The 12,079-nt window shown below is 36.7% G+C and overlaps 1 protein-coding gene across 1 annotated transcript in view; it reads left to right on the top strand.

Moving 5' to 3' along the window:
• Positions 1-525: 525 nt before the first annotated feature.
• The window catches only part of LOC116013443 (callose synthase 5-like), a 15,784-nt gene continuing 4,230 nt past the window's right edge, over positions 526-12,079 (top strand). The window contains exons 1-35 of the mRNA XM_031253204.1: positions 526-682; positions 805-905; positions 2,155-2,276; positions 2,372-2,468; positions 2,599-2,709; positions 2,797-2,925; positions 3,023-3,115; positions 3,535-3,626; positions 3,813-3,939; positions 4,068-4,205; positions 4,291-4,367; positions 4,529-4,607; positions 4,681-4,806; positions 4,903-5,017; positions 5,475-5,812; positions 6,332-6,384; positions 6,472-6,532; positions 6,673-6,754; positions 6,843-6,892; positions 7,036-7,122; positions 7,383-7,505; positions 7,730-7,824; positions 7,939-8,023; positions 8,104-8,264; positions 8,392-8,515; positions 8,599-8,693; positions 8,810-8,918; positions 9,034-9,185; positions 9,654-9,763; positions 9,879-10,004; positions 10,540-10,608; positions 11,115-11,304; positions 11,395-11,506; positions 11,595-11,714; positions 11,807-11,922. Of these exons, the coding sequence (XP_031109064.1) occupies positions 556-682; positions 805-905; positions 2,155-2,276; positions 2,372-2,468; positions 2,599-2,709; positions 2,797-2,925; positions 3,023-3,115; positions 3,535-3,626; positions 3,813-3,939; positions 4,068-4,205; positions 4,291-4,367; positions 4,529-4,607; positions 4,681-4,806; positions 4,903-5,017; positions 5,475-5,812; positions 6,332-6,384; positions 6,472-6,532; positions 6,673-6,754; positions 6,843-6,892; positions 7,036-7,122; positions 7,383-7,505; positions 7,730-7,824; positions 7,939-8,023; positions 8,104-8,264; positions 8,392-8,515; positions 8,599-8,693; positions 8,810-8,918; positions 9,034-9,185; positions 9,654-9,763; positions 9,879-10,004; positions 10,540-10,608; positions 11,115-11,304; positions 11,395-11,506; positions 11,595-11,714; positions 11,807-11,922 (3,992 nt within the window). The 5' untranslated portion in view covers positions 526-555. The remainder of the gene's footprint in view (positions 683-804; positions 906-2,154; positions 2,277-2,371; positions 2,469-2,598; positions 2,710-2,796; positions 2,926-3,022; positions 3,116-3,534; positions 3,627-3,812; positions 3,940-4,067; positions 4,206-4,290; positions 4,368-4,528; positions 4,608-4,680; positions 4,807-4,902; positions 5,018-5,474; positions 5,813-6,331; positions 6,385-6,471; positions 6,533-6,672; positions 6,755-6,842; positions 6,893-7,035; positions 7,123-7,382; positions 7,506-7,729; positions 7,825-7,938; positions 8,024-8,103; positions 8,265-8,391; positions 8,516-8,598; positions 8,694-8,809; positions 8,919-9,033; positions 9,186-9,653; positions 9,764-9,878; positions 10,005-10,539; positions 10,609-11,114; positions 11,305-11,394; positions 11,507-11,594; positions 11,715-11,806; positions 11,923-12,079) is intronic.

Raw genomic sequence — 12,079 nt, 5'->3', positions numbered from 1 at the left:
CGCATTCGTCCCTCTTTCTATCTCTAGAATTGGTTCACTCATTCATATGATATAACCAAAATTTATTAGGCGAAGTCCAGCTTCTCCAGTTGTATATTTCGGCTTCTTTCTGCAGTATTATAAGCTTCATCGGTCGGCATTTCCGATCAAAATGTATAAATGTATATATGAACGGATGTATTTCCGATCAACATTTCTGAAACTTTGTGGTGTTTGTGTGTGCTATGTATGTGAATTGAATATGAATGCATCAATATGGAAATCTGAATGCCAAGGTATCAAAATAATGTTACTTATATCATTTTTTTTCGACTTACTTTTGCATTGATGTGATGTTAGAGCGAAAGGAAGCTAGGAAGAGAGAGTTGATGATGATGGAGATCAGAGGAGGAGATGAACCTGTTTGAGGTCGTGTACGTTGCAGCTAGTTTACGTCTCTAAACGAAGAATAGTGAACTGAGGAGGAGAAGAGAGAGAATGACGTCGTCGCCAAGAGCTCTGGACCAGTCGGGGGTACAGTCGACGCTGACGCGGCGGCCTTCACGCAGTACCGCCATGACCACCTTCTCCATGGGGGAAGTGTTCGACACCGAAGTCGTACCCTCGTCCCTGCAGTCCATTTCACCTATCCTCCGCGTTGCCACAGAGATCCAAAACGAACACCCTCGAGTTGCATATCTCTGTACGCACGCGGCCTCCTATCGTATACAAACAAATGCGATGTCAAGCTTCTTTTGGATTCCAGTTTTGAAGCCCTAATTGCACTGTTCTCTCCTATTTGGTTATTTTGTTACGTGTATTCAGGTCGATTCTACGCTTTCGAGAAGGCGAACAGATTGGACCCAAGCTCGAGTGGACGTGGTGTGCGTCAATTCAAAACCGCTCTCCATCAACGATTGGAGCGTGTATGTACCTTCTATTTCATCTGCATTTTATTGCATTGAAAAATACTACAGGTTACTCTCAAATTTGTACTATCAATTTTTACTTCCTCTTCAAATTTGATTGAAGAAAGAAAAAGAGAAATGAATATTCATCATAATTTCCTACTAAATTAAACAATCAAGACATGTCATGTCATAAAGAGTGACAAATAAAAATATAATTTGGAAGTCCATATATAATTACTCTATTGTATTATATTGCGCACTATAAAATACTTCGTCATTTTCCTTTGACATGCTTGCAATAATATCTGATATCACCTTACTCAGTTCACATTTAATTAGGTCAATCTCGTAAATTGGAAAAAATAAGTTTCTTTTTATTATTATTATTTTTTAAGATATTTCTTATTAATTTGTTTGTTACTCCATATTAATTATTCCTATCTAACATCATTGATATTTTTTTTTTGGAAGTAAACATCATTGATATTAATTAAACTATTTAGTGTTAGGGAAATTAGTTAGAGTTAATATCTTTCGTGTTTATGAATTTTTTTTATGTAAGTAGGCAAAGTTTTACCAATAAATTTGAATCCTAAATTTAAGGACCTTTAAGTAGGTCAAATTCATTTTTCTTATTTATTTATTTATTTTGTTTTTGATTTGTTTGACGAGTTGAATGTATCTGAGGCTACACATTTTTACTAATAAAGTGAAGGAAAGTGTTTTATGAAAATTTTAAATGAAAATGTTCACTTAAGTTTATAAAAATTCCAACTCCATAATGGTTTAAAAACATACTCGTATTATGTGTATACTAGACGGTATGGGACTATGGGAGTGTTGTATTCTCTGCCAGTTTAGTTTCCACTGAAAGAAAACAAAGGTAAATACACATCTAACTAATTTTTCAGCAAAGTTGTTTCTAGCAAATACATCTCCTGAAATTTCTCTTTTCAGAAATATTGGTGAGAAATTACCAAACACTGTACTGCCTGCTAATTGCTAACCCTATCTGCCCTTTTACCCCTTGCAATTTGAAAACATCAATGCATTCAACGTTTGAATGATCCGAATTGAATGATAATTGGAGTGCGTCAATTTCCCTTTATAACGATGCATTCAGAATCTTTAGAATTAAAGTGCTCACAACTGAACACAGTAGGAACATGTGAACAGTTGCTAGGAACTGCAGTAGGCTAGTAGAAATATGCTTCCTTTGACATACTATAGAACTATAGAGGTTTGCTAATAGTAATCCTTTCAGGACAATGCATCAACTCTTGCTTCTCGAGTGAAAAAGACTGATGCACGAGAAATAGAGAGTTTCTATAAGCATTACTATGAGCAATATGTTGTGGCACTTAACAAGGGTGAACAAGCAGATAGGTATGCAGAGACTTAATATAATAGTTTCCCTTTTACTATGCAATCCTTGTCGGGAAGTGTACTTGCTGTTAATTGTTTTAATATTTTACCTACAGAGCTCAGCTTGGCAAAGCATACCAGACTGCTGGAGTGGTATTTGAGGTTCTTTGTGCTGTCAACAAGACTGAAAAAGTTGAAGAAGTTGCTCCTGAGGTTAGTTGTAATAACACTATAGGATTGCATACTTATTGTTCAGATATTAGTTTGCCTATGATGCTTTCATGCTTTTGTGAAAGAATTATATTCCCGAGAAGATCATAACAAATATGAATTGTTTAAACAGATTATTGCAGCAGCAAATGATGTTCAGGCAAAGAAGGAAATCTATGCTCCCTATAACATCATTCCCCCTGATTCTGCCGGAGCTTCACAATCTATCATGCAGCTTGAAGAGGTGAAATTTTGCATCCAAACATATAGGGTTCAGATTCTGTTAAACAAGTTAGTCTGAATGGTGATGGAAGTTTTTTGCTTTCTCCAGGTTAAAGCTGCCGTGGCAGCTCTTTCAAACACACATGGATTGAATTGGCCAGCCTCATTTGAGCAGCAAAGGCAGAGAGCTGGGGAGCTCGACCTTTTAGATTGGCTAAGGGCCATGTTTGGGTTTCAGGTACACATTGATCATCCAAAAATGGGTACTGATCATTTAGACTGAGTTTCATTCTTTATGAATGTCAAAGTTTCGTTGGTCTATTTGATGTATACAGAGAGACAATGTAAGGAACCAACGGGAACATCTAACTTTACTGCTTGCCAATATCCACTCAAGGCTAGTTCCAAAACCGGAGCCACAAAACAAGGCATGAAAAACTTATCATGTTAAGCTGCAAATTTTTGTGCTTTGAAATTTACAACTTCTGGTTTGCTGCACTAGCCAGGATATTCAGAATCTAAATATTGACTGCGCATTACAAATCATGTTTCCATTTTTATACCAAGATTTATGTTTGGTGTTATTTACATCCTTAGAACATATATGTCGGATTACTTAGTTATTGAAATTGTGCCATTCTCAAGATATAATATGAAATTGTGTTTTCTCTTTTACTTAAGAGTTATATTAATATGGCTGTTTAGTTGAATAAAAAATCCATATATTAATATACATACACTTAAACTGTATATAGTTTTCCCTAATGTGTCTTGACTTTTTAACTTGCTCCACAAATCTCCGGAGTAGAGCTAGAAAGTGTACTGAAAATATGTGATTTTCACACAGCTTGATGATCGAGCTGTTGATGCACTCATGAACAAAATTTTCAAAAACTATAAAAGTTGGTGCAAATATTTGGGGAGGAAACACAGTTTAAGGTGAGGTATTAGGAGTTTCGACTTTCAACCAGTCTTCTTTCCAATGGACTTCTTTCACATCCATATCTTCTGATATATGCTTTCTTAATTAAACTATTATACAGATGTGCATGGGGCTATAGATATGCTCATATGCAAATATATATTGTAAATAAATTCATTTAATGTGCCTCTTGGCGATTTTAGGCTCCCTGAAGGAGAGCAGGAAGTGAAACAAAGAAAAATACTTTACATGGGCCTTTATCTTCTAATCTGGGGTGAGGCAGCTAACGTTCGCTTCATGCCAGAGTGTCTATGCTATATCTTCCACAATGTGAGTTGTAGTTATCTTACTCTTGGACTGGCACCGTTTCAATTTTCGAAGTATACAGAATTATATAAGAATGTACAGAGTAATTATAAATTAATACATGTAATATCATTTTCCAAATATTTGTTTAGATGGCATATGAACTTCATGGTCTCTTAGCCGGAAATGTTAGCATTGTCACTGGTGAAAACATCAAGCCTTCTTATGGTGGGGATGATGAATCTTTCTTGCGGAAGGTCATTACTCCCATTTATCAAGTGATTGACAAGGTACTATTTATACAATCCTGTAATACTTTATAATTATTGGGCTTATCTTGTCAAAGATAGTGAAATGGTGATTATATTTCTCCAGGAGGCTAAGAAAAGCAAAAATGGAAAAGCACCACACACTGCTTGGTGCAACTATGATGATTTGAATGAGTATTTCTGGTATTTAAGAATTCCAGTTGAATTTCTTCTTCTTCTTCTTCTTCAAAAAAAAAGAATTCCAGTTGAACAGTGTATTTCTTGTTTAAGATTAAAACATGCAGTGATTGCTTGCAATTTTTTTTTCTGCTTTTAGATATTATAATTTGGTTGACTTTGCACAGGTCTTCAGATTGCTTTTCTTTGGGTTGGCCAATGCGCGATGATGGAAAATTCTTCAAATCCACACGAGACACATCTAAAGTACACTCAGACTGTTTATTCATCAGTTGCTTCATATGGATGATAATATTCATTACTTTGACTGCTATCCCAGGGCAAAGGAATTTCCGACAAAAATCCTGCAAGGATGGGTAAATCGTATTTTGCCGAGACCAGATCATTTTGGCATACCTTTCGAAGTTTTGACCGCCTCTGGTCATTCTTCTTTCTTGCTTTACAGGTAACCTGTTCAAACATTAATAATACTGAATCGGCTGCCCTGTTGCTACTATAACTAGATGCTTATGCCAGTAACTACTGGACTGTGCTGTTTTAGGCCCTGATTATAATTGCATGGAGTGATATTTCTCTATTGGATATATTTCGGAAGGATGTGCTATATGGTCTGTCAAGTATTTTCATCACAGCAGCCTTTCTTCGCTTCCTTCAAAGTATGCCATTCTTCTTCTTTGCTGCATTAATTGCATTCAAGAATAATAAGATTTATTAGATTTTTCTGTATGTCTGTAGGCACTAGCTCTCTTTGTCCCTACCTTTTAGTCCTAAGATTTGATGCTTTGAAAAAGGTGTAGGAAGATGACAATTAGAGTTCTCATTAACGTACACTCCATATTTGTTTGCCAACTATTCTGTTTTCAGGGGTTCTATTTATATATGTTCTAGGCATCTTCCATAGCTTTTCGCTCAGATAATATATAAAGCCAAGGGGATAGTTTTGGATTGTAAAATAAACCAATAATACTTGAAACTGAATTCTTAGTTTTGGAATTCCTGGCAGAACAAGTTTGATATGGTGGTGATCCTGAATATAACATTTGTAATTTTTAGTCTTGAGTTGTATTGATTTGAAAATTAATTTTCTTTTCCTTTCTTAATCTATGAAACTAGGTACTTTGGACCTTATTTTGAACTTTCCGGGCTATCATAGATGGAAGTTTACAGATGTTTTGAGGAATATTTTGAAGATCATTGTTAGCCTGGCTTGGACTATCATCCTGCCACTGTGTTATGTCCATCAAAACAACTCCTTCAAATTTGGACGGATTAGGGATGTATTTTCATTTCTAAATAGAGTTAAGGGCATTCCACCACTGTATCTCATGGCTGTGGCTATATACCTGCTACCAAATTTACTTGCAGCAGCTTTATTTTTGTTCCCAATGCTTCGACGTTGGATTGAGAGCTCAGATTGGCTTGTTGTAAGATTTCTTCTATGGTGGTCACAGGTATGCTTTCCTAATGTAAAGTGACTAAGTGAGCTGTGCGAACATAGTAAGTGCTTTTACAACTGTCCATCTGTGTGCATATAAACATAGATAGAACTTGACATGCATTGAATTTGAAGTAAAAATGTATAAGATACACTTGTGTGTTAATTTCTTCGTATCAGGCAGATGACAAGCATATAGTTTATAGTTCCTTCCTGATCAGGTTTGAATTGTAGGCAAATGTTAAATCTCTGGGGAAAATTGTTACTGCTGTATTAATTAATATAAAATGCAAATCTAATGAACCAAAATAGGTTTTCAATATATTTTCAACTTTCTTTTTCATTTCCTGGTGCTGTAATTCCAGTCTTGTATCAAGAAAAGTTTTCATGGCCTTCATATATGTTGCTCTGGATGCTGCATTATGCACTACTCTCAACCTTCCATCTTTTATTCCCCATGCATATTCCTATTGATTACTTTGTAACCTTATAATTGACCTCAATGACTTTTTCTTTGTTTTTATCCCCTTTTCAGCCTAGAATCTATGTGGGAAGGGGGATGCATGAAAGTCAATTCGCACTGATAAAGTATATTTTATATAAATTCTAAGTACCTTCTTTTCATCTGTTTCATTTTGGCATCTGCCCTCTTCATTTTTTTTCTTGCCTTGCCAGGTATACTTTATTCTGGGTGCTGCTTCTGTGTTGCAAATTTGCATTTAGCTATTTTGTCCAGGTAGTTGCAACATCTCTTTGGTTCTATACCTTGGATCAGGATACATAGTTTCTACTAAGTATAGTCTCTTTGTTGAGAGCTCATTCAGCCTATTCTCTCAACCTCCCTTAATACTCTCTAACAATTCTCTAACACACCAGATAAAACCTCTGGTAAGGCCAACAAAAGATATAATGAATATTCACCATATTCAGTATGCTTGGCATGAGTTCTTCCCAAATGGTATTTGTCCTAATTTGTTTCTTCTTTTTGTTCATCTCCATTGACCTCTTTAATTATTCTCATACTAAAAGGTGTCGTACCAATGCAGCTGATAAAAACTATGGAGCTGTTATTGCCCTTTGGGTCCCAGTGATTTTGGTATCTTATCTTCTTTCTTTTATTTTATTTTTCAATGTTATTTTCAATTTGTTAAAATTTTCATACCACCTGTTTCCCATAGTGTAAAGAATAGAGATTAACTGTGCTGAGGCAATTGTGTACTCTTGAAAATGTTATTGCAGGTGTACTTTATGGATACCCAAATTTGGTATGCAATTTTTTCAACCCTGTGTGGTGGTGTTATTGGGGCATTTGATCGGCTTGGTGAGGTAATTCATTATCAAAAGCTCTAATATTTTTCTTGTTTCAAAAAAAAAAAAAAAAAAACAAAACAAAAAAGAGTTGCAAGTATGTGTGAATTGGGAATTGGGATTAACTTGGTTATTTGAAATTGTTTAGAAGATGGTAGTGAATTCTGTAGAGGTGAAGCTATTGCCAATTGCATGAATATATATCCTTCACAGGCCATGGTAATCATGTGAAAATTTGGAAATTACTCTTTTAAATCATAATTACTTTATTCTTGTAGATCCGAACTCTTGGCATGTTAAGATCAAGATTCCAGTCTTTACCTGGAGCCTTCAACACATGTTTGGTTCCTTCTGAAAGAACCAGGAAGAGGAGATTTTCTCTCTCAAAACGTTTTCATGAGGTTCTCTCTTGTCTTTTTATTCTTTTATATTCTTTAACAAGGTTTAAAATGACAAAAAATTGGGAAGAGCTATGCAAATATCAAATTACATGACATATGCAAATAGTGAGGCACATTTTGTGGACAAACATACGAGGCTCTTTGGGACAAAGTAGAGAGTACCAATTGGATTGGACCCATCAGTGTGTGTTAAAAATTTATAACACATTCTTTTGCATGTTCAGGTTTCACCAAGCAGAAGAAGTGAAGCAGCCAAGTTTGCTCAGTTATGGAATGAAGTAATATGCAGTTTCAGGGAAGAAGACATTATAAGTGATAGGAAAAGTCTCTAAACTCAAATCTACTGTCATTTATCCTGTTCTTAACTTTATCCCCTTCTCTACTTTACCTTGTGGCTACACATAGAACTGAAATAGGTGTCTGATTAACTCAGAGAGATGGACCTGTTGCTAGTTCCTTATTCCTCAGATCCTAGTCTGAAAATAATTCAGTGGCCACCCTTTTTGCTTGCTAGTAAAGTAAGTGCATTCTACTATAGCACTTGAGATTTTTGCATGGACCTATTAATGTTGAATCTGTCTGTTTGCCACCTTCACAGATCCCAATTGCATTAGACATGGCTGCTCAATTTCGGCCAAAAGATGCAGACCTTTGGAAGCGTATATGTGCAGATGAATACATGAAATGTGCAGTTATTGAATGTTATGAATCTTTCAAGCTTGTTTTGAATACCCTGGTTGTGGGGGAGACTGAGAAAAGGTTTCTTCATTGTCATTTTCCTAACCAATCAACTTGTTCAGCATCTTTAAATTTCCAAGCATTCTTAATTTACTTACTAATCTTACATCAGTATCTTCTAACCCTATTTCTAATTTATATGTGATAGAATCATTGGAGTCATCATCAAGGAAATTGAAAATAACATTTCAAAGAATACATTCCTTGCAAATTTCCGGATGGCTCTGCTCCCAGATCTTTTAAAGAAATTTGTGGAGTTAGTTGAATTATTGGTGAGTAAGTTTGGATACAAGTTCTCTGTTGTAGATGCAATATTCGTATACAACAAAATATATACTCTACTTTCATGTTGCAGAGAGATGGTGATAGATCCAAGAAAGACAATGTTGTTCTAGCACTGCAAGACATGTTGGAAATAGTTACCCGTGACATGATGGTGAATGAAATCCGGTTGGTGAATTTTGTGCAATGTAGAAGGAACTGTTTTTATCACCCTTAAACCATAGTTTTGTTCTTGACTATTGGTGTATGACAATCAATTGCTTTCTTTGCTAATTTCATTTCAGTGAACTGATAGAACTTAGCAAGGATTCTGGAAAGCAACTCTTTGCCAGTCATGACTCAAGACCAGCAATAGTCTTCCCCCTTAAAATGACAGCACAATGGGAGGAGCAGGTATCTTAATTGTTCAGTTCATTGATGATAATAATTAACACAGAGGCAATGGGTATCAGTTTATAAACACATGCTCATGTCTAACTAATAAAGATCAATTTTATCCTTATCAAAGATCCGGCGTCTCTGTCTCCTCCTGACTGTCAAAGAATCTGCTGTTGAAGTCCCAATGAATCTGGAAGCTCGACGAAGGATTTCCTTTTTTGCAAATTCATTATTCATGGATATGCCACGTGCACCTCGAGTTCACAAAATGCTTTCATTCAGGTGGATATATACTGTATACTCCGTCCCCTTCATACGAGAAAGGATCCTAGGTCCCCCCTCCCCTCTATTTATTTTCTTGGGTAGGAACCAGGATGGGAAGCAGAAAGCAAGGATTAATTTGTTGTAGAGCTCACCAATTTTCTTGACATACAAAGGCTGTCATGAACACAAGATTTCTTCTTTTGTTATTTGTTTCTCCTGTGTTGTATTTGTACTCTGGAGATGAAATAAAGTTTGCAATCAGTCCAGAATTGTTAGGAGTCATTTACTTAACCATAATCATAAAACAAGGCAGAATATTTTGTCATACTACCCAAACTTATTATAGATAGTGACCTTGTCGTAGTTTATTTTTACATAGTAATCAATGGTTCTCAGATATCTCAATTGAGTATGTTGGCAGTATGCTGTTCAATTGAATTACTGTACATCCTGCTTCAAATTCTAATCATGGGATTCGTTATGCAGTGTAATGACTCCATACTATAGTGAGGAAACTGTATACTCCAAGAGTGACCTTGAGATGGAAAATGAAGATGGTGTATCAATAATTTACTACCTCCAAAAGATTTATCCAGGTTTCACTTGTCATGGCATAAAGGGTGTCATTTCTTGGCTTATGTTATCTTCTTTTTAGAGTAGTATTTCTTTTCTTTGATTTCTGTTGTTTCCTTGACAATCATTATGATATAGATGAATGGAATAACTTCATGGAGCGTCTTGGATGTAAAAAGGAGTATGAGATCTGGGAGAATGAAGAAAACATATTGCAGCTACGCCATTGGGCTTCCTTAAGGGGACAGACTCTCTGCAGAACTGGTTAGTCAGTGATTACTTTTTTCCATATTTATTTTCATATTCACTATTTCCTACTGCATTGTGTTTTAGAGCATCCTTATCAGTGGGGTTTTTTCGCGGTTATTGAGGAGTTTTTGTAAGTGTGATTAGGAAAGAGAATGTGGAAGAAAAGAAAAAAAAAAAAGAAAAAGAAAAAGGAAAAACAAAATAAAGTCTGACATTTAAAAAAAAAAAAAAAAGGTCATATAAAAGTCAGAGTGGCCGCCAGCTGGCGGCCACTCTGACTCACCCAGTGGGCGCGTGTTCCACACGCGCCCGCTTGGGGCGCGAAGTGCGCCAAACGCGCACTTCAGTGCTTTATTTTTTTTATTTTTATTTTTATTTTTTAAATTCTGCCAAAACTGACATTATCCATGTTTTAGCAAGAGAATTCTTTCTTCTCTAAATATCTCCTACATCAGTTCAAGTTTCTTAAGCCTAGTTGTTACACTGACATGATTCTCCTATTATACAATGCTGTGGATGCTCTTACCAATACATATTGGGCTTTTTTCAGTTAGAGGGATGATGTACTACAGAAGGGCTTTAATGCTTCAAGCTTTTCTTGACATGGCTTCAGAGGGCGGTAAGAACTGTTATCAATAGATCATTATTTTAATATACTGTGGATGCTCCCAAAGTAGTGATGAAAGTGGGAGCCTGCACTAAACTAAGATTGGGCCAATATCACTTAACTGGGCTATAATGCACATGGGTCAAACCACACTAAAAGATTGAGTCTAGTCAATTAGCTAGTCTAACTCTTAACACTCCTCCTCAAGTGGAGGAGTGAACCATTTTGAGTTGAATTTGTTGACCACTTGAAATTGGAATTGGATGCAATATATCACTTAACTGGGATATAATACACATGGGCCAAACCACACTAAAAGATTGAACTCAATCTATTAGCTAGTCTAACCCATGCCGTATAAACCCATATGTTCTCTCTTATTTTTTCAATGTGGGACTCACTGATGTTTTATGTTTCTTTAGTATGTTTGGCATACATTTTAATGCAGCCAAAGCTATTTCCAATTACTTCCTCTTGGTCAATTTTCTGCATTCTAATTGTCATCTTTAAATGCACAGAGATTCTTAAAGGCTACAAAGCTGTCACAACTCCATCTGAAGAAGACAAGAAAAGTCAGAGATCATTGCATGCACAATTAGAGGCTGTAGCTGACATTAAATTCACATATGTTGCAACATGCCAGAACTATGGGAATCAGAAGAGAAGTGGAGATCGTCGGGCAACGGATATATTGAACTTGTTGGTCAAGTACGTTTCTGAGTGAAACTATAAACTTCTCCAAATACATTTCAGTCAAAGGCTGTAGCTGATTGTTTCATCATACTTTCTTTGTCACAGCAATCCATCTCTCCGTGTTGCTTATATTGATGAAGTTGAAGAAAGTGTTGGTGCAAAAGTTCAGAAGGTTTATTATTCTGTTTTGGTAAAAGCTGTTGATAACCTTGACCAGGTAGTGGTTGTTCTTGTCCTAGGATAGTTAATCTGTTAATTTGTTGTATTCGACTTCTGATTTTCTTTTGTGTCATTTCTGATTGAAGGAAATCTACCGAATAAAATTACCAGGATCAGCAAAGATAGGAGAAGGAAAGCCGGAAAATCAGAATCATGCTATCATCTTTTCTCGTGGTGAAGCCCTTCAAACCATTGACATGAATCAGGTGATCTGCCATCCCTTTTGATTTATTTATTTATTTATTTTTCATTAGAAGGATGTTGTCAGGTTGTAAATTATTGCTTCTTCCTTTTGTAGGATAATTACTTGGAAGAAGCATTTAAGATGCGTAACCTTCTTGAGGAGTTCAATGAAAATCATGGTGTACTGGCACCTACAATTTTGGGTGTCCGGGAGCATATCTTCACTGGAAGGTTGGAGATTCCCCCCCCCCCCCCCCCCCCCCCCCCCCCCCCCCCCCCCCCCCCCCCCCCCCCCCCCCCCCCCCCCCCCCCCCCCCCCCCCCCCCCCCCCCCCCCCCCCCCCCCCCCCCCCCCCCCCCCCCCCCCCCCCCCCCCCCCCCCCCCCCCC

This window comes from Ipomoea triloba, chromosome 3, assembly GCF_003576645.1.
Source record: "Ipomoea triloba cultivar NCNSP0323 chromosome 3, ASM357664v1".
In the NCBI taxonomy this organism is placed as follows: domain Eukaryota; kingdom Viridiplantae; phylum Streptophyta; class Magnoliopsida; order Solanales; family Convolvulaceae; genus Ipomoea; species Ipomoea triloba.
This window is presented reverse-complemented; position numbering and strand designations above follow the sequence as displayed.